This window comes from Polypterus senegalus, chromosome 12 (genome assembly GCF_016835505.1).
Source record: "Polypterus senegalus isolate Bchr_013 chromosome 12, ASM1683550v1, whole genome shotgun sequence".
Classification (NCBI taxonomy): domain Eukaryota; kingdom Metazoa; phylum Chordata; class Cladistia; order Polypteriformes; family Polypteridae; genus Polypterus; species Polypterus senegalus.
Window position 1 is genome coordinate 62,222,266 of NC_053165.1, and position 22,426 is coordinate 62,244,691.

A 22,426-nucleotide genomic window follows, 5' to 3' on the forward strand; every position below is an offset into this window, starting at 1 on the left:
CAGCTATACATTCCATTCATTTTTGCTCAGAGGATTTGACCATTTTTTTTGGTTGCCTCTTTGCCGTAAGCACACACTACTTGAAGACAATCATCTGTGCACTACTGCCACAGCTTTGACTGTGCTTGTCACTTCCATTGTGTACCGCTAAGGAGACTTGAAGACGATGATGGTGTGATGTTCTTTAACCTTCATACCATTTGAACTCGCATGTGCCCCCTGGTGGACTTTACAGTGCTAACACAGAGACAGGCAAAGCTCACTTCATCTGTTTATTTTCTTGACCCATTTAATCCCATTTTGGGAGTTGGAGCCTGTCATGTATGCATTAGACGCAAGGGAAGCACTCCCGTCAGGACATCATGCCACCTGTCAGAGAGTGTGATTGCACACAGACAAACACTTACTGAAGGCGCATGAGGTGTAAAATGAATTGATAAGGCTTTCCTGGTTGTGTCTCAGATGAAGGTCATGTCAGAAATAAGATGTAGGCTATGAAGGTCAAAAGTGAAGAAGAATTAGAAAGGACTGAGACAGGAATGTTGTGGTGGAAATGCAGAGTTTCACTTTGGGAGAGTGAGTTGAACAAGTCCAGAGTTGATTGCTGTCATTAAGTCCTAGGATAAGAAACTAGAATGGAGGAGGATGAGCAGGAAGCTGAAAATCCCTTGAATGGCAGTGACTGAGTTAGGTTAAGCTGTGTCATACCTCAGGATGCCCATGACTGTAAAAACAGAGAAAAGGTGATTGAAGGGAGGGGCAAGGAACCAGGTGGTAAATGAAAGAATGTCATTTTTTAAAACAGAGCAGAGGACATGTTTTTTATTTAAAAGACAGATGGACCTTCACATAGAGCAGGTGCCTCAGAAGTGAAGGAGTGTTTAATAAGTATCCGAAGATATGCTTGGAATGCTGCAAGTGGTGGCTAAGATAAAATGAAGAATTTCACTTTAGCTTTGAGTTGAAAAGGACAGATGATGAAGGAGAAAGTGATGGAGTGTCTTAGGGATGATTTATACATGCAGCATTGTGGCTTGGAGCTTCCAATAGAGGGGAGCAGAAAGAGAAAATGAACCTTTGAAGAGGAGCTTGCTGAGAGCTTTAATAAAAAGAAGAAGAAGGCGAGCAATCAAAACATTATGTTGCAGGAATCAGGAATTTGATTCTTGCATACATTATGGAGGAATTAAAAAGAAGGAGGATGTGCTTAGGGTTCCAAAAGGTCAGGGGATGTAGACCTCCTGTGGTTGGCAAATTTTGGAGTTTGTGAAATATGAAGGACATACGTTGCAAAAAGAGTGAAGCAGAGAAAATGAACTTGTTGTTGTTCTAGTTATATAAATTTGAATCTGTAGAAAACCTGTTCAATAAAAGTAATACAATTATATCATGGTTGCCAGGATAAACATTCTCCGAAGCTCAATTTGTGGCAGGACACAGTAGCAATAGGAAATTTAGGAACTATTGGTTAAAAGCGGATATTAAGAAGGTTACTAAAACTTGGTATTATCCTGTGTATTGTCCAGTGTGACTGTAGATGGTGCTATACCAGCGCTTAACCCGACACAGACAGACACGGGAGGCACACTTACAAAAACAAAGAGGCTTTTTATTTTCTTTGCTCATGTGGAATGTCTTCCCTGTCCCCATGAGCCCACAACACAGTCCAAAGCACAAATCCCAATCACAATCCTTCTGTTTTTTTTCTCCTCCACCTCTCCAGCAAGCTTAGTCCCTCTCCTCCCGATTCTGGCTCCCTGAGTGGTGGCTGCTGGCTCCTTTTATAGCCCACCCGGAAGTGCTCCAGGTGTTTGATGACCTTTGTCTGGCTGCATTTCCGGGTGTGGTGGAAGAACCACGCACACGGACTTGAGAACAACTGCAGCACCCCCTGGCGGCACCCCCATATCCCAGCATGGTTGTAGAGAACTCCATCTCCCATGGAGCCCTGCGGTGATCTGAGGCGCCACTGCCACCCAGGGGGGCTGCCATCTAGTGTCCATACAGTGAAGAGGCGTCCCGGCAGTCTGTGACATCAGTCATACCATCAATACCTTCTCATTATAGTGCTTAGTCAAGCCTGCCACAATAAAATGTAAATAAGATTTTAAAGCTGTATTGCCATAGTGTGGCTGATTACTTAAGAGCATGAACTGGAGCAGATGTACATAATGACTTGTGTATTCCTTAACTTTTAAAATCTTATAATCGGTGGAATTCAAATGTTATAATCCAATTATATCTTCTTTTTGAAAGTAAAGTGCACTATTTGATACTAGTGATGTTGTTTAATAGGAAGTGAACGTTTCCCAGTCTATGGAACAATTTTATGATTTCTATGTATCAGTACCCTTTTGCTTGGAACATAAGTTTTTAAGACTTTAAGCAAATGAAAGTGGGCCGTTTAGTCCACCTGGCTGATTTGGTTGGCTAAGTTGTCCCAATATCTCTTCCGCAAACTTTTCAAAGGTTTCCAATGTTTTCACTTTAACTAATTTATCCGGAAGTCTGCTCCAAATTCCCATGATTGTTTGTGCATCATTCTGAAAAAACATTTTCCCGTAATTTCCACTGGTGTCCTCTAGTATGTGATAAAAGTTTAACTGAAAAATGCTGCCAGATTGGTTTAATAAGTGCTTTTGAGAATTTAAAGACCTTGGTTATGTTTCTGTGAAAATGTCTCATCTTAGGACAACAGAGGTTTAATCCCCAGATATTATCAGAGTAGGACACCATCTGTAGTCTTGGTTGATCTTCTCTGAATGACTTCAAGTGCTGCTATGTCTTATTTTGTTGCATGGTGACCAGAACCACACATGACTCAAAATGTTGCCTCTAGCTTATTATATGGTCTGAGCGTAACATCTTAAATTTGTATTCAACAGTTTTTACAATTTAATGTAACATTTTGTTTACCTTTTTAATGCCTTCAGTACCATTCCTAGAAAATCAGAATTTGACACTAATATAAGCCCTGTATGCTTTTCAGAGGTCAGCATTGCCATTCTTGTTTCTTATGACTGCTTGTTAGACTTTGTATTTGTTCTAAATTATCCCACAAATTTTTAAGTGTTTGCCAATTTTATATATTATCCAGGACTATTTTATCTGGTTTTCAGTGTTTAGTTTCCTTCAAAATTTGGTGTCATCTACAGATTATATGAGTATTATTACTATTAATTCAGATTCTGTCATTATTAACATTTTGAATGAGTACTCGTCCATGCACAGATTCAAAGGGGAATCTACTGGTGAGCTCACCCTATCTGAAACACCCTCTTCTTATGTGTACTCTCTTAGCTATTGACCAACTTGCAATCCAGTTTTTCAAGTTGCCTCTGATGCCTAAGGCTTATAGTTTTAAAACTAATCTTTGGTACAGAACCATATTAAGAGCTTTTGAAAGCCTGCATAAATTATGTTGCATGACAGTTGCCTGTTCAAAAATGTCAACGTGGGTACATTTGTGCTGATTAGTTTTTTGGTTTAAAAGTATGGCATATTCTGAACATTCAGGAGTATCATTTTGGTTACTTTGTACTGTATTTTAGACTGTAAACCGTTTTTCATGTGTTATTTCATCTTCATTTTCACCACTTTTTTCTGTTTTTTCAGTCCTTTCTCTTATAACACAAATACATCCTAAAAATTGCTTGAATAATTTGGAAAGAGTTACATTTCACAAGGGCATATTAGAGTTCACTTTTTTTTTCATATTAAATGGGTATAATCATTCTACCTTATTACAATAACTAGTATAAATTATACTCACAAATACATAATTGTTGAATCAAACCAAAGATTAGCATTAACAGCTCCTTATTGATCTTTCTGCTGCTTATGTTATTTCACTCTGCATTAACAGTATTGAAATGTGTGTGTGTGTGTGTGTGTGTGTGTGTATATATATATATATATATATATATATACATACATACATACATACATGGGCGGCACGGTACGCTTCCCAGGTCCTCCCTGCGTGGAGTTTGCATGTTCTCCCCGTGTCTGCGTGGGTTTCCTCCCACAGTCCAAAGACATGCAGGTTAGGTGGATTGGCGATTCTAAAATTGGCCCTAGTGTGTGCTTGGTGTGTGGGTGTGTTTGTGTTTGTCCTGCGGTGGGTTGGCACCCTGCCCAGGATTGGTTCCTGCCTTGTGCCCTGTGTTGGCTGGGATTGGCTCCAGCAGACCCCCGTGACCCTGTATTCGGATTCAGCGGGTTAGACAATGGATGGATGGATATATACATACATACAGTACAGGCCAAAAGTTTGGACACACCTTCTCATTCAATGTGTATTCTTTAATTTCATGACCATTTACATTGGTAGATTCTCACTGAAGGCATCAAAACTATGAATGAACACATGTGGAGTTATGTACTTAACAAAAAAAGGTGAAATAACTGAAAACATGTTTTATATTCTAGTTTCTTCAAAATAGCCACCCTTTGCTCTGATTACTGCTTTGCACACTCTTGGCATTCTCTCGATGAGCTTCAACAGGTAGTCACCTGAAATGGTTTTCCAACAGTCTTGAAGGAGTTTCCAGAGGTGTTTAGCACTTGTTGGCCCCTTTGCCTTCACTCTGCGGTCCTTCACTATTTTTTATATATATATATGTGTATGTATATGTTCATAGCATCCATAGTCTGAGTCCCAATCTGATTGTATGGGTGGTAACGCTTGTGGTTGGTCTGCCAGTTGGCAAACATCCGCCATGGGGCCTATATATGTGTGTGCGTGTGCATATATAGTACATGTATGTATGTATGTATATGTATGTAAATATATATGAATATATGGGTGTGTGTATTTATTTATGCTTCCTTAGCTCAAAACCCAAAGTACAGACAGGCAAAACACTATAAAATAAACAACTCTAACCAGGGGCGCATTATCAAAAAAAAAAGATGATTTGTCCTCTCCAATGGAACATAAACCTTAGTTTATCATACATTATACCAGATAGACTACTCAAATTACTGTATATTTGTTAAAATATATATTATAGTGTGTGTGTGTGTGTATGTATATGTATGTATATATATGTATATGTATGTGTATATATATATATATAATATATATATATATATATATATGTGTGTGTGTGTGTGTGTGTGTGTGTGTGTGTGTGTGTATATATATATATATATGTGTGTGTGTGTGTGTGTGTGTATATATATATATATATATATGTGTGTATTACTTCATTTACTGTACTTCATTTAAAAGATAGTAATCAGAGTTGATTCAATTATTTTCTCCTTATTAAAAGCAAATAATATTCTTATGGACTTTTCTTTTTAAGCTATTTTTTTACCCTACTTGTTAAAAGCAGTACTATACTTTGTTGCCTTGCAGATGAGCAGCAGTTTCAAAAAATATTTCTTCCCACATGTATACAGTAATTCCCTTCACACAGTACAAAAGCCTGATGAAAGAAAACTCAAAACAGAAGTGATTTTTATCAGAATTGAGCAATCTGTGGACTAACATTTTTATCACAGAGGGAAACTTAAAGCAAAAGAAATGAGCATTATTTTGGATGAGGACAATGCATTGCCTCACTTCACTTTGGACATAGCAGAAAGAGGAGATGCCTGGGAATTTAACTGGTGGTGCAGTATTGCATTTTTCTTTAAACATGTACAGGAACTGTAGGTACAGTGATGGCTTAGATGATCAAATGGCCTTGGTGAGTAGTGGTTTTGTGCTTTTCCAAGTAAACCTGGATTAAAAATCAAGGTAACTGCATCAAAATAACCTATAATAACATAACATAATGTTCTGTAACCCATTTCTTTCAGATTAGGTTATGGAGGGCCAGAGCCTTTCCTGGCAGCCATGAGTGTAAGGCAGGATTCAGGCCTCTATGGTGCACCAGTCCTTCACAGAGGCCAATCACACACTCACACATTATTTGATTATAAGTGATGTGGGAGGAACACCAGAGTATATGGGGTAAAAATAAATAAACAGAGACACAAGGAAAAATGCAACTTCCATACAGACAGTGGTCAGTTGTGACGTTGGAAGCTTTTTGGGTGGTAACAAATGAAGCACCAAGACTTTTGGTAGCCATAGCCAGGAATGCAGTAAGATTTTTGTTTTGATGAAGTCATTTGTATGATATCCTTTGATTTCTCCTCTCTTTGTGTACTGATTCACAATACCATAAGTCCTCTTTGGATTGTATTGATCGGTTCGTACATACTATTGCATATGCACTGGTAAAGTCACTGTTGGTTCAGTAAAAAAAGTGCCAGCCCTCTATATTTAATGATGATTGTTTTTCCTTTATAATGTGTGTTATCTCAGTGGATGCGATGCTGCATCCAAAGTTAACCGGTTGTGCTAGGACATTGCATAAGATAATCGATGGCATGCATCTTTGTTCTGAGTGATGTACTTCTAAATTAGGCAAGGGAAGCTCCACAACCTGCTGTTCCTTTTAGCATATGACTTTGCAATTCACTGTTCTCGTGCAGCTGACTGCTAATGAGGAAGTTGTTGAATAGGAAGAGAGACATGGATCAGTGCCTCTAACCGTTCAGCAGGTGCTTCTGGGTTATAATAAGGAAGGCTTTAGACAAGCAGTCCCCAGCCATTTTTCAAAGTATGATTGAAAACTATAGAAAGTCGAAAATTAAATAAGTTTGTGGAGTGTGAGTTAATTAACAACTTGATTTTACTCTACAGGTTCATCAGCCTGTACATGCAAGTATAAATGTTGATTTATTTTCACACTTTCCTCAATATTGTTGTCTAAATTCAAATTAAAGAGCTTAGATATGACTCTCATTACAGTAGCCTTGGCTATTACACTGTTTGTACTCTTTTTCCATGCATATAAACAATTTTAATTACTCAATAATATGATCATGGTTAAGTGAAAATTATATATTAATTCATCCTTAAACTTGCAAAAGTGACTGTTAACTTCAGATAAAACTTAAAATAATCCTACTAAACTCATAGACAGCTGAGGTGTTTTGATTGTCAACTGGCTATGTTATGTTTGTCCCTAAATGCACTGAAACATAAATAGCTGAAGTAACTATTCTGCATTTTCTTAATTTGTGGTGATTAATTAAATTAAGTTACTTTGCAATATACAGTTGTGATAATAAAACTGTTTAAAGTGTCACTAATACCTAAATACACTTGTGGATGTGTAAATCCTGACAGTAATAGGTTGTTCTTGTTAGACTCAAGTTAAGCATTTGATTTAAAAGGAAAAAAACAACACTTGTATCTGGCTTTCAAACACAAGGGGGCGACATTTCACGTTAAACCTTTTAAGTACAGTACTGTATTCCTAAGCCTAGTAATTTCCCACTTTTTTACTCTAAATATTTCATATGTGGTTCAGTGATTTGACACAGTTTTAATTAAGAATGTATATGTCGTTTAGAAGTATAAAAATGTCTGAATTTAATTTTGTATTTAGTTTTTGTTTAAATTATTATTTTTGTATTCTATTTGCCAGCCTTTTTTTAATTTGTGCTTGGAAATATACTTTACATGGTGTACTTTTTCTCCTACTTCTAAAGAATAAATCCAGAATCTTTACCTGAACTACAAATCACAATTTATTTGGAGGTCTTAAACTGTTGATTAGCTTCTGGGGTCATTTTGAGAAGAATTTAAAATCCTGTTTTTCACATATGTTTTCTAAAAATTTTAAAACTTTACCTTGTAGAAATGATGTATATTGTTCACTAGAGTAGAAGCAGATTCCTGATTAAATAAAAAGACTCTTTTTAGCTATGGAGTCCCTGAAGTCTGACGTGGTCCATATGGCTATTTTAGAAATATTTTCCCAGTCATTGCATCCAATTTTCACTGTTACCTACATAATCGTACATTTGTATAAGATTTCATATACATTTTTTTGCCATCTAGGGAATTGTTTGATTCCAGGAGGACCACTGAAGTATCTGTGTGTGTTTTTTTTTAACATAATACCATTTGTAATTAATCATGCAGTATAATTAAAGTGTGGGATAAAGTAAATATTTCCACACAAGTGTATTATTTCATTAAATGTGGTTATAGAGAGCTTTTGTTTTTTTAATAATATATATCTCATGTCAGTAATTGGCAGAATTTTTTTGTTTATTTTATACCCTGTAAATAACTAAGGTTTTTTAAGTGGCCTTCTTATTTCTTTTTGATTTAACACTGGACTTTTCCACTTCCATTCCATAGACAACTGTTAGATTCAGTTGATGTTTTACCAGCATCTAAATCTTAACCTTAATATTTAACTGAACTTTAGAAACTAGTGTCTTGCTTGCTAAAAAGACTTCTAAAACTGAGTCCAGTTGCAAAGAAGGGCTTAAATGGGGGCCACAATAACATAAGGCCCAAATATTCCAATCAGGAAGCCCATTTGACTGTATTAAAAATTAACCTGACGTCCTGACTTTAATGTAACTGTGTACTTTGGAAAGCAAGCAGTCTCATAGGATGTGTGACCTACTTTGATAGTTTATAGTTATTCCCTTCTTATAATATCTTAAGACTAGCACCCAAGCAGCAGTCAGTAGTTACATGTAGCATTGTGACATGTGAATTTCCTGAGCTATGCAAGAAAGATCTGCTATAACACATCATCCAAGAAACTGATTAGTAACTAGCACTGATTTTTGTGTCTCCAGGTTTAGATAATGCTTGTAGATTTTTGCTAGCCTTGTTTGTAACAGTATTGAAACTTATTCAATTAGCTATTGTGAATGCTGTGTATTGATACAGTAATCTGCTGTTTATTTAGATACTATTGTCAAATAATATTTCTGCCACTGAAAGTATTTTTTAACCAATAAAGAAAAACACTATTTGAAAATGTATTGTGAAGGGTGAAATTCAGAACTGCAAAAAAGCAAATTAAACAGACATATAATTATTTATGAGAGAAGCACTAGTCATATAAAAATGAGTAGTATGTTCAAGTTAAGTCGGGTTGAGGGGCATGCACTGGTACAGTGCTTTGCCGCACCCACTACACAACGAAATAACTCAGGAGCCCAGTTTGCACCCCCCAAGCAGACATGCAGTCCGGTTCCACCCACCGGCAATGACCCTCTATCTGCGGCAGCCAGTTTTTACGTGGGCGGCCCCTTGGCCTGGTCCAGCCACCTGGGCCCCCAACATTGAGGATCTTACGAGCCGGATCACCCTCGCCACATGGCCATAGTGCTGTAACTGATGCTCCCTCACAATGCAGGTAATGTGCCTCTTTCGGGACTCCATGAGCAACCGCTTATTCGACATAAAATCAAACCAAATCTCGGTGACATTGGGTGGTTCACAGCTAATTGGAGGATCAGCCTCAAGAACCGTGGACCCAGGGATATCCAATGTCCTAGCTGGAGGATCACCTTAAGTATGTTGCTTACTTGTAAATAAAACCTTGAGCATTTGAGTCAAATCATACTAGTGAGAGTACCGGTAGTTACTTTTTTTTAAGCAGTATGGAAGATATTGAGTATATATCATAATTATAATTGAATATGTATTACTGAGTAAGTGAGTGTCATATAAACATGTAATAATCACCAAATAGTAGAGTGACCTGCCACTTTTGTTTTTTTGACTAATAGCATCAGATTTTTCTTTAGAGATGTAAAAACAAATTTGTATACAAGAACTCTAGTTTTTCTATTGCCTGTGTATCTATTCAATGTAACTGCGTTCTGATTGATTCATATATCTGTTACTTATGATACAGCATTTATTCGTTATTTTTATCTTTTTGTTTTTCTTATTGTCATAGTGTAAAGCACTTTGAGCTACATCTTTTTTGTATGAAAATGTGCTATAGAAATATATCTTGTAGTTGTGTGACTTGAGGAGTGCATATTAAGCATTTGTAAGATAGCGGAGAAAAGAACAGAGCTTCTTTATAGATTGGTTTAGAGCACATGTCTATATTATACTTTAATTACTGAGTAATACAGTTTTTAAAAGTGTTCAGTTCTTTATAATTCGCCTAGTATAATTCAAATAATTGAAAACCTACATTTTATTGATAAACATACAGATGTAAATTACACTAATATTGCAGGTTTGAGGGCCTTGGAACAGTATTGAGGGATATCAAACAAAATATGGTTGAGGTTATTTATAATCTTTAATACTGATTTCTATTAAATGCACATCTTGTTAAGTTGATAAGTTTCTTTCCCTAAAAATAATTTGCACTCCTGAAGCGCCCTGTCATCCTTAGAGCAATGTATTCTTTGAATGTTACATTGCATTTCTGACTTTGGCACAGAGGAACTGTTAGCTGTGCAGGTCCTAGCTGTGTAATTATAACCCTTCCTTGACTTTACAAAAGGAAAATTATGAATTTGGATTTGAGAATGGAAGCACTGATACAATTTAATGATGTGCAAAAGAAAGCCGCTGAGTACCGTTTGATCTTAAGCCTACGTTGCTTGTACCACAAGGTGTGTTTTGTTAAAATGTGTAAACTGCCACAAAATGACAGAGGGTGTGGGAGACGTATTGTCATTGCCCAGAGACACAGGCACCAGAGTCACTAACTCGTAGGGCAAACCAGACGCCAGGTGCACCTCAGTACAAAGCCTCAGCTGGACAAACAGCCCAGCATTCCACTTCACCTTGTTTGAGGTTCATTATTGTGGCATTTAACTAGGTGAGGAAACACTGGATGATGATACATGTCTGCCACTTTGTGTAAAGAAACCATACAACAGCCAAAATGTGTCTGTGCTCTAACCTTTAGGTACTGAAACAGGATTATGTGGAAATGTTAAGCAGAAAACCATCACTTCCTTCTCCCTGCACACGTTATGAGACATTGAGCCTGATAAGCAGATAGTCTTGCAGTATCTTATAGTGTAGCCTCTGTTCAGACGTTTGGAAAACCAGGAAAGACAGAATTAGGTAACTGAGGTGAGGATCCTAAAACCCCATCAAGCTTGAAAGTCTGCTACGTTTACTATAGCTGCAGTCAACTTATTCCAGTAATTTATTAGTGCTTGTAGTTTTAAAAATGGAGTTACCTTAGGAAATGGTATGGGATTTGTTCGGAAAGGCAAAAGCTAAGCATCCCCTGTTTGTAGTATTTAGGAAGTGGAGCCCTTGACATCTCTGTTTGCATCAAAGTATTGTTGTTGTTAAAAATTTCTTAACTTTAATTTATGTATGGTAAGAAATACTGAACATTTTTCACATTTAAGTATTTTTAGATTGGTATGAGTGTTGTGTATTATCCATGTTTGTCATTAAGATCGCTGCATGTTAGAGACTTCCCATAGCGGTACGAATTATTCTCTAAATAACACAAGAGAAAAGTCACATGACCTCAATTTTAATGAATTGTCTATGCAAGATAGATACGTAAGTCATCCACTTCCCTTTTCCAGATACTTCTACCTTTTGGTTGTGGATGGAATGGGAAAGGTTGGCAGGTTGTGGGAGTTTTCAGTTTCTCTGTTCTGAGACTTGAGTGCCCTGCAGCTATGAGAGTGCTGTCTGCCTCTCAGTTTCGGCCATAGTGCTAAAGCTGTGATTGTGTTTAATCTGGCAGATAAAGCAGCAGTCATTCTAGATACAATCTGCTGCTTGCTTTACAGTAACTGTGAACAATAGGCAACTGAACTGACATTTATTATAATGATATTTGAGCTGTGTGCTGCACTTTGGGTTTACAGCACACCTGCAGTAAAGTGATATTTCTTATAGTAAATGGAATGGGGTTTATTTTTTTTAAGTGCAGTTTGTCATTAAAACCACTGTAATCGAGTTGTCTTACTTTCATCTTTTTTGGCATAGTACAGCAGATCCATTGACATCAAGTAACCCAGGTCATAATGGTTCATATTCCTTACATTTGAAAACTAATTAAATGGTACAGTTTTGTCTTAAATGTAGATAGACTTTTGAGACTGTATCATTCCCTGCCCACAAAGGTGTTGGAAGACATGGCCTGGCTGGGGGTTACTCTTTTCCCTTGAGATTTTTTTATTGGAACATTAGACAGGGTCATTGTATAGTAATAATAATATTATGTATGATTTGTATTGTATTCTTCTCAAACTAAGAAGTCCTTTGCTGCAAATCTTACACATTTTACCTCGAGTGAATTCTTCCTGAAATACATTATGGGAAGTGTCAGAAGAATATGATCCATATTTATTATTATTGCGACTTTACCTATGAAAGTCAAATTGACAGCCAACAGTGCGATAGCTGAGCCATTGAGTTAGATCTGGAATCAAAAAAAGAAATATACTTGATTGATGACCTTACGTGTTGGCTTAGGGTTGGTACTTTGCAGGATACTGTGAGACTTTGGCTGATGAGCTGTTTAGTTTTTTTCTTGTTTATCATATTGCTCTCTTTTTGAAAACTTTAAGTTGAAAATCTGCATGTGAGAATGGAGTCTACCTCTGTCCAGAATCTGTTTTCTTAACAGCTTTTACCTTGTGAAGGGGGTGAAGAGTTGAGTCTATTCCAGTAACAATGGACAGAGGGCAAGAGCCAGTCAAGGACAACAATGTCTGTCCCAGCGCTCATACATTACAAGGCCATGTTAAAGTTTTATATAAATTTGGTATGAGTTTTAGGAATTACATATTATTTCCAACAATATACTGTTGTTTTTATTAAGTAAAACTGGCCCATATTAATGTCTCCTTTGATAAAAAAGTGCAGTGAACTTTAGAATGGTTGTATTTTTTAACATTTCTTTTGAAAAAATAAATACTAAACTTCACATTACATAATTCAAAATTATTTCAGGTAAAATAGACAGAAGTTTAGGGGTAAGGTAGTTCCCCTCTCAAATCATGGTGCCAAAAAGTGGTGATGTGTTTCATGTTAATTTGCATATGCAAGGAACAATTTCAGTATTCTTTGTCAAAATGAAATTAATAACCCAGGAGTCCTATAAGTTGCCAGTCAGCCTATCGGTATGTCTGTATAAAATATTATAAACAATATGAGGAAGCTTTCAAAAAAAAAGTGTTGAGAACATACAGCCTTACATAGAAACACTCCAAGATGGAAACAGAACTTTTGTGTCTCCGCTTTTCTTCCCACAGAGCCTCTAAAATGAACCATCTTATCATTAGTATTGAATAGCAACATAATTCATTAAAGTTCTGTTCACTTGTTGCGTGCACATGTCAAAAACTCCAAGTGATCAGGTACATGCAGTCCTTCCCCCTCCTCTAATCCTCATTCAAAATATTCCTTTTTTCCTATGTATATGTACATGGAATGTTGGTAAAACACTTTTTATCTAAATAGAAGTAATGCATTAATCAATAGTACTGTGTAATTTAAAAGATAATGGAAATAGTTGGTATACATTAGATACTTCCAATTAATATAAAAATAGCCTTGCACGCAACGCTTCATTCCTTAGGTTCGTGGTAAGACTACTGGCCTTTTCATGTTGCTAAAAATCTGAGTCACATGATATGCTTTTAAGTTTAATTTGCTTTGTGCTCTAACTACACTAAATTGAATAAGGGATGGGCATTTACTCGGATTACTTTTTTATTTTGTAGTCCACTGCAGTCTTCTTACTTTCCATACTGTTCTTTAATTTAATAGGATTACTCTGTAAAATTCTTTCTTTTTAATTTTGTGCCAGTTGATATTTGCCAAGCATACTTGAGGTGAGCACTTACTAAGTATTTGTTGAAGAAGGAGAGAGCTTTCTCTGTGTGTGAAGCACTTATATTTAACTTACATTAGTGAAATGCAACTTTTTATTTTTGGTTTTTTATTTATTATGAAAAACTTTTTAAATAACATCATAATCTCCAGCTGTAAGAGATTTCCTAGTCTGGAAATAATTTTGACTTTGAAAAACCTTACTATCCATTGTGCTGCTGTTTTTTTTTTGTTTTTTTTTTTTTCTCATGAAGATACAATTCTTTTATTTATCCAGTTCATCTACATTTTTTGTCCTAGTGTCCCTAAGGTCTTTAAAGTCTGTCCGACTGCAGATATGAAAAAAGCCTTAATTACTCAAGAGATTCTAAACCAATTGTGGCAGAACGGTTTGGATGTCAGCACTCTAAAAGTAATGTCCATCCATTCATTTTTAACCAATTTGCCCAGTTCAGGATCACTTGATATCAATGCAGATCCTGGCAGCCTCAGTACCACCCCTAGTGCATCTCAGGGCACATTTATATATTGTATGCAACCAAACTGGTGTGTTTAGTGTCACAAATTAACGTAACACACATGTTTGGGATTCAGGTGACTAAATATGCATTTTTTTAACCTTTATTATTCCAGAGGAAAGTTTAATTTGCGGCAGCAAACATTGTTGCACAGACACTAAAAACAAAGCAAAACACACAACATATGATAGTCAGTGTTACAATCTGTACACACACCCATAAGATGTCAACTAATAAAAATAATGACTTCTATCAGTACATCATAATAATTTAGAATTCAGCTGCAAGAATGCATATTGCTCAGGTTTTAAAAGAACCCTTAAGTCTCTTATACTTGACTGTTGGGAATGTAAGTCTGCAGTGTGATGTCATCAAATGAAACTTGGAAAAAAAGAAGGCCTACTGGCTGAGAGAATTAAGTCACAAAGTCTTTTTGTTTCTAACTTGTTTTTTCATACAAATCAGTGAGAAAAGACTACTGCAAACCCAGAATTTTACTACTTATTGTGTCAATTTCTTTTTAGACAGTATGCAGTTTGTTCTTAAAGGTAAAGGTAACAATCTCACATATAAATGCATATAATATATTTGATAAAAGTTTTGTCCACTTTAAAACAATTTTGTTTTGTTAGAGTATCAATTTCTATCCCTGCCTACAGATTGGTTCTGTAGTAAGAGCAATGTTTTTCCTGTTATCAACAATTGTCCCTAGATATTTGCATTGTACCACTATGCCATACTCTTCCTTTTTATTAATGATGATAGAAGGGGATTAGGGGAACACAAACTCTACAGCCACATCCTTGGTCTCCTTGATCTCACTGCACCTCCGCTCCATGTACCAAATCACTGCTGGCACATGTTTGAACAGCAATTGAACCAGTGGATATTTTTGCAATACTCTGAAATAAAGTCATGGTTTTTAGTTGAGACCTCTAATGAATCAAATATAGTGTTTTGCTGCCCTTGTGTGGTTTATGTAATGGAAAAACATCATCCTTCTGTTTTGTTCTGTGAGACACAGATACTTTATATCTACTGTACAGTTTATTAAAAGTAGTACAGCATGGTAAAGGTGCTATATAAATGCATCATTAGTATTTCTGTAATATATTGTAAGCATTTTAATATTATTTTGCACTTTGCTAACCAACCATTTTCTACAGTATATAAAGAAATATTTGTCCTGAAGCTTGAACATAATTTTAAATTGTTAGATTCTAAAGCTAAGACATACTGATGTAATTTCATTTGTTCTGCAGGATTTCGGGAGTGATGATGAGCGCAGATTAAACCAGAGGTAAGTTTCCATTTTCGAGACTGAATTCTTAAATATTATCTTTTGAGACTCCCCTTGCTTTTCTTGTTTATCGTCTTTTTTATCATAAATGAAGTTCTTCTTGATTTAAACCTTAGAAAGAAATATATCAAATCGGCAACAAATAACACTATATCAAAAATGTCATAAACAAAAGTGTGTTCATTTTATGTCTGCATGTATTCCTAAACAAAACCAAATCATAATTTTTATTTTTTCTTTTACATTAATTATTATCCATTTATTTGGTCATTATTATAGTTGAACAGTGTTTGAGAAGATGTTTATGGAACTCAACAATCAATAAATCCTCTGTTTAGGTTGTCATTAAGGAATACTCTTACTGTGTTGTAAAAATATTCAGATGATCGGTCTGCAAAACTTACTGAACTGCTCTATCCAAAAAGTCTCAGGTTTATTTTGTTCAGTGTCTTACTTAAATTACACACTTTCTAAGAGTTATTGAGTAAACTATATTCTGTTTTCCTATTCATGTATCTCCAGTGCATTGCGTTTGAAAAGTCTGCTGCTGCTATAGTGTCTTCTTTTGTTTATGTCCAGAGGTAAAGAGAGCTGATGTTTCCGTAAAGTGGGTGTTCATAGGTTTCTGACGCGCCTGATATTTCCCAAGGTGGCTAATTCTGCTTTTATTCCCATGCTCTAAATGAAGTATAAATGTACATTGATTGAATACATTTTATAAGCCTCATAATATCAGCATTAATGATTACTGTAGTACAAATCAACATTTATTGCTTTTAATTTTAATAGAAAATTGTGGTACTGTCAACAGCAAAACTACAAACGCATACCAAATTGTGGTGTGATTGTGGTTGCTAATTGCTTCCTCTTTATTAAATGATGTAGATCCACATTATTTTCATTATCATTACTAAATGTTTATTGTTCATGGTTCAGATTGAGAGTAAGCCCTACTCAGAAAGCATTATTGTATTTAAAGTCATTAAAAAAATACATAAAATTTTCATGTTTTTCAATGATTTTAATTATTAATCCGTTCTAAGATAGACCAGAATTTGGCATTGATGTCACATTTTCAGCACTTTTACACTCAGGACTGTCGTTGTTGTGTACTGATGAGGGGAAAAATTAACCTTATTTCCAATTTAAGACTGTATTTTGTTCTTTGGAAAGGAGTATGTTGCTAAATCTTTGTTCTTATTTTCACTGTTTTTGTGTGGGAAAATAGAATCCGTTACTAAAGTGATTCATAAAGTTCCATGTGATGACTAAATGAAATTTTTAAGATTAGGTTGTGGATTGTCCTTAATTAACGATTTTGCCCACCCCCTCTTTTTTTTCTGAAAATTCTGCTATTTTGTTAAATCGCTGACTTTTGTTTTTTTCTGAAAAACAGGATGATGAATCACATCCATGAAAACACAGCTTTTTCCTGTCTTAGCGTGTTGCTCACAATAGAGGAAAGACAGGGAGTCAGTGGCCTCTCCGTCTTCAGAGCAGTCAAATGGTCACCACAGAAATCGACACACAATAAATAGAGCAGCCTTCTGAATGAGTTTTTCAGGATGTTTTTCTAAAGTCATCTTGTGACATAAATTATAAATTGATTGAAAAATGAAAATGGTGAACAGCTTCATTATTGTACTATAGGCCATAAGATGTGTAAGCGTTATATTTAATCATGTTTAAAAGGTCTTCAAAAGAGTTTTTGCCATAATAAACAGATAAATATGGTGTCAGACACAGTTCTTGGAATTTATCTTCCAACAGACAGCAGTCGGGCTTTAAGAGTTGACTTTGTAGTTTATTTGTTATTGAAATCTTTTATGAATCCAAGTATTTCATTTGTTGCAATTGAAAGTTTTAGCTTCATTTTTAAAGCATTGTATTTTCATTAGTATTTTAAAGTAATTTATTACAAATAGTGCAATTTAGATTAAAACTTTGAATTTGAATGCAACTAAAGTCATGTTGTTTAATAACTGTAGCATTAATTCTTAGATTAAGAGTTTGTGAGTTTGGTCTGAACTCCAAACTGATCATAGGGTACATAGAGTAAAATAAGACTGTTGTACATTACTGAATTGTTTTAAAAAGCAAACCTTTAATATACTGGAGCTTATTTTTCATTTTTTTTTTAAAATTAGCTCAATACTAGTTACATGGTACTGTATAATACACGCTACATAACTAAAAATGTTTTTTTAAATAGAATTTATTTTTAATTCTGTTGTTATGTTACGTTGTAAAATATTACCTATTTTTTCAGCAAAGTCACTAGGAATAAGAGTAATTGTTATAAAGTACTTGTACTATATTCAGTGTTGAGGGATGATGTAATGGGTTTGTAATCATGTACCAGTATTAGGCAGTCGAAGTTGAAATATAATTTAATGTACATATAAATTAACATTCTCAAACCCACTTAATTGTTTTTAAGTTACTGTGGGCTGGAGCCGATCCCGACATGTAAATAATTAACTAAGAGTGTATTTTAGAGTTATGTGGTGGTTCTTAAACAACCTAAATTCTCCTCATTGGCTAATCCGAATTGGCTGAGTGTAGCTGTGTTGATGATTATGGGCTGATGTGCCAACCACAACCTGATTTCCTTTTCTCCTGGGACATGTTCCTTTTTCCTATGACCCTGAACAAAAAAAAGTTTGTCCATATTTGAGACAGACTTTATAGCAGCACATATAAACAGTAAAGAGTATCAGGAAAGAACAATGGCACTGGCTTCTCAGACAGAAAAAAATGTCATGTGAAGACAATCTTACTCTTCTTTGATATCATTTTTTACGGGAAGCATACTATATGAGTTAGGTCTGACTGTACATCTGCCTGTGTCAATTTGTCGGCCTTTTTTCTGTCCCTTTCATCTTAAGACAGCTGAAGAGTTTATCTATTGTAGAAGCACACCAGATTAAACTGTGTGTATTATTGACAATGTAATTACACTCCTGCATCATTGAAAATCTTAATGTTAGTCCTTTTCTTGATAATTGTTAAGAAACAGTACCATTCTCCATTAACACATGAGTGTTAGTTACTGGCCTTTGCCTTTTTTATGGTTGTATACGATAAGTCTGGTAGAAATGTATCTGCCAGGATTTTTGTGTCCCAATCTAATTACTAATTGTTTTTGTATCAAAACTAAACAATCTGAATCTATTTGTTTATTTTATTACACAATAAATCTACAAATTTCATGTCGGAGATTTGATGTAAATAGTTAAAATACTGATTATTGACTGACCAGACTATGATTAAGTGAAGAAAAGTGTTAAACATTTTGAGTAGCATCACATCTCAAAAGAAACTGCTACTCAGCAGGGTGTCCCATACCACCATGTGTGCATCTAACTAAACCATAAAGTCTGTGATTCTTTCTAATTAAAAGTGTTATTTGATTATTTTACAAAATTGGTGTCATTAAAAGTTGTTATTCATTAATGTGGTAACGGAGTCCACCAATATAATACTAATTATAAAAAGAACTGCCCTTTAAAATGTGCCTTAGACATAAATCTAAATATTGTAAGACTTTGGCTTTCCCATGTAGGTAACCATTGCACTAAAGTTGTAACTGTAACATGCCATAATCTTGCATTTTTATTATGTTAATTCTGTTTATAATGAAAGACTGTTTACGGTAATTACAGTAGGTATAGAAAAGAATCACCTCCTTCAAAATGCTTACATTTTGTTGATTTGCATCCTGAAATTAAAACACACACAAAAAATATTTTTCCAGCTGTAGTTATTTACTCAATTCAACTTATAACAGCCAAGAGAAAGATATAATAGCAACAGTACAGGAAAAAAAATGGAATCAATGAGATGGTTAAAGGTTTGTGCATCTGTGTCAGTTCTTTGCAGAACCACCTTTTGCTTTGAAGCGGGTGATTCTTTACTATACCCACTGTAAGTGTGAAGCCCTGTAGGCAGAGTGAATAGAGCTATACTCCTTTAGTCGTTCCATCCCATATATTAAAAATGTCCCAGTTGTATCTTGTATTAACTACACTTTGATTTTTTTTTTGGCTGATGTCATTCTTTTAGTTTCTTTGAGGTATTGCAGGTACAGACACCAGTGGCCAGTAAAAAAAATGTTGCATACATAATTGGCATGATCATGTAGTGTGATGTGCTGAACAAGAGAGAAAAAGCTAGCCAATATTAGTCTGAAAGGTCAGTTTCTTTCATCTGTCATAGTTTATTAGCATGTAAAAAATAGTAATTTTTATTTTTTTCGTAGTGAAACGTATTTTAGGCAGTCCTTTATCCTAGTAAAGCTGATTGAAAAGCAAGTTACTGAACATATTCGGGCGGCACGGTGGCGCAGTGGTAGCACTGCTGCCTGGCAGTTAGGAGACCCGGGTTCACTTTTTGCATGTTCTCCCCGTGTTTGCATGGGTTTCCTCCGGGTGTTCCGGTTTCCTCCCACCATCCAAAGACATGTAGGTTAGGTGGACTGGTGATTCTAAATTGGCCCTAGTGTGTGCTTGGTGTGTGGGTGTGTTTGTGTGTGTCCTGCGGTGGGTTGGCACCCTGCCCAGGATTGGTTCCTGCCTTGTGCCCTGTGTTGGCTGGGATTGGCTCCAGCAGACCCCCGTGACCCTGTGTTCGGATTCAGCGGGTTGGAAAATGGATGGATGGATGAACATATTTGAAACTTGCAGTATGATAATCAGTCTTTTATATACCAGTACTGACTGATGGTGGGCCTCGGTTATAGTGGCAAGGGATAATTGGATATATCAGAATACTCTGTAAGTAACTGAGAGCTTTTCTGTTTTTCCTATAAAATGTTTGTTTGTTATAGTTGCCCTTTTTTTTTTTTTTTGTTGTTCCTCCCCAGGGGGGCATAATTTTGAGCATGCCACATACAATTCCACGTGAGTAAAAGATTCCTGCCATAGATCAATTCCTACTTTTCCTGTTGACTCTGGCTTATGTTGATGGTCAATGCTAAACACGGTTTTAGAGGAAACAATATTCTTTTGGGTTGAAACAAATAATTAGTAGGAATAATTTGAATTTTGGTTATTATTATAATTTCACCCTGTAGCAGATCCTGTAAAAGTGATAGCTTCTGTCAGAAGCAGTGCAGTAAATATGGAATCATGGTTTCCTTTAACTTATTACATACAGCATTGACATTTACAGCCTGCACATTTACATGTCACATGAAATTAACATTACTCCTGGCTGGCATTGTACATAGGGCTTGAAGTAGGCTGGTACCTGTATCGGAGGTTCCTTGTTTCTGCTTTGTAGACCAGAGCATAGCAGCACATCACAGTATGACCTCTAGGGGATACCTTAGTGCTCCATAATATCGCATGAATTTTTCCACCAAGACCCCTAACACCCTCCTGTTCTTTGAAGTCTATGTATATAAGATCTCTCGACAATCCAGTCCATGCATTTGTGTGCATTTCGTTACATCGCAAGGAATAAGAAATTGACAAAATAGGGAATGCTATGTGTACCCAAGGAAGCTACTTGTTAACAATGTTGCACAAAACTTTCCATGCAGCTTGCCACCTCATCTCTTTTTTTTCTGTTCAGGGCAGCTGCCATTTTATTTTACTGACAAATATCAAGAAATTAAAAAAAAAAAAAAAAGTGTCAGCTAATTTTCTTATTTCTATAATGTCCCCATATTTCAGTCAAATCAAAGTGTTTTGGCGTATTTAGTTTTTCTGTTGTAATGGGAGGTTTAACCCTAAATATTGATATATCAAAATGTCCTTTCTTATTAGAGTGGTTGGTACCTACTGACCTAGATGTACCACCCTGATAAATTTAATTTTTTTAACTAAAAGGGAAATTTTGTGGATGAGTGAATGAATAAGTGAGTGAGTGAGTAAGTAATCTTTGTTTTATACAGTAAATATATAAATGCTGTTAAACAAATGTTACATTTTGTTCAGTTTTTGTAAATAGTTGAATCTTTACTTGAATAGGCAGTAATAAGGGAGAGTGAAGAGTTGCTCAGAGGGGCACCAAGATGACACCCATGTGAAACTTTCAAAAATGATTTGCAAGTATAAAACACAGGCTGTACTCCTGTCTGCTGATTACTTAAACAGACATTATCTTGACCGTTATAACAATAGAGGATGAGGTCTATTTTGTGGTGACAGGAGTGACAATTTGTTACTTATTCAAACTTGTTTATGTGATTTTCTTATAGTGCTTCTAATTTTAGAGGTCTGGGGGACCTTGTTAACTTAAGCAAATTAAGTTTCCTTGTTTATTATGATAGGTAATTAAACTCCTATAGTCTTGAGCAGAGGAGGTGGCATGATCCCTATGCTCAAGGTTACAGCTCTACAAAATTGAAGAAGACATTGGTAAAATGTATCCATCAAAATTATTTTTATTTGCTAAGTGTTTAGTTGTGCTTGACACAGATAAGATATGTGGGCAGAAATTAACTGCTTGGTCCAAGGACAACCATTGGTTAGTGAAGCTTAGCCTTTGAACCTAGAATGCAAACATCTGTTACACAGGCCCAAGGTGGATGAAGGTATAATTGTATTATTATCCCTAGCTAACATTAGTTCTTCTGTCTAAAATTCCTGTGTCTTGGGAACAATGTGACCTCAATTTGCAACTAGGTTGCATGAAATCTGCTTCTGAAAATCAGGTAACCTAGAAAATGTTGAGCCTTAGCCAGTTTCTACTGTCAGAAAGCAAATGTTTAATGGTTCTTTTTTCTTATTTGCTTTGATTATTATTTAATTAAGTGAGCTTAGGTGAATGATCATTGTATTATAGGTTTATGGGTATTGCATACACCTTTCTATAAATACAATGTTGGTTTGACTTGGTGTTTTTCTGCGGTTAACAGACATATAAATGTATCATAATATTTTTGGATTTTGGAATATTTGCATATATAGTACATAATGAGATATCTTGGGGACACCCATG

At 35.5% G+C, this 22,426-nt stretch overlaps 1 protein-coding gene across 2 annotated transcripts in view; it reads left to right on the top strand.

The window, feature by feature from the left end:
* The window catches only part of ssh1a (slingshot protein phosphatase 1a), an 83,293-nt gene that overhangs the window by 30,217 nt on the left and 30,650 nt on the right, over positions 1–22,426 (top strand). For both annotated transcript variants that reach the window (XM_039771826.1, XM_039771824.1), the window contains exon 2: positions 15,441–15,478. In XM_039771826.1, coding sequence (XP_039627760.1) covers positions 15,441–15,478 — 38 coding nt within the window. The remainder of the gene's footprint in view (positions 1–15,440; positions 15,479–22,426) is intronic.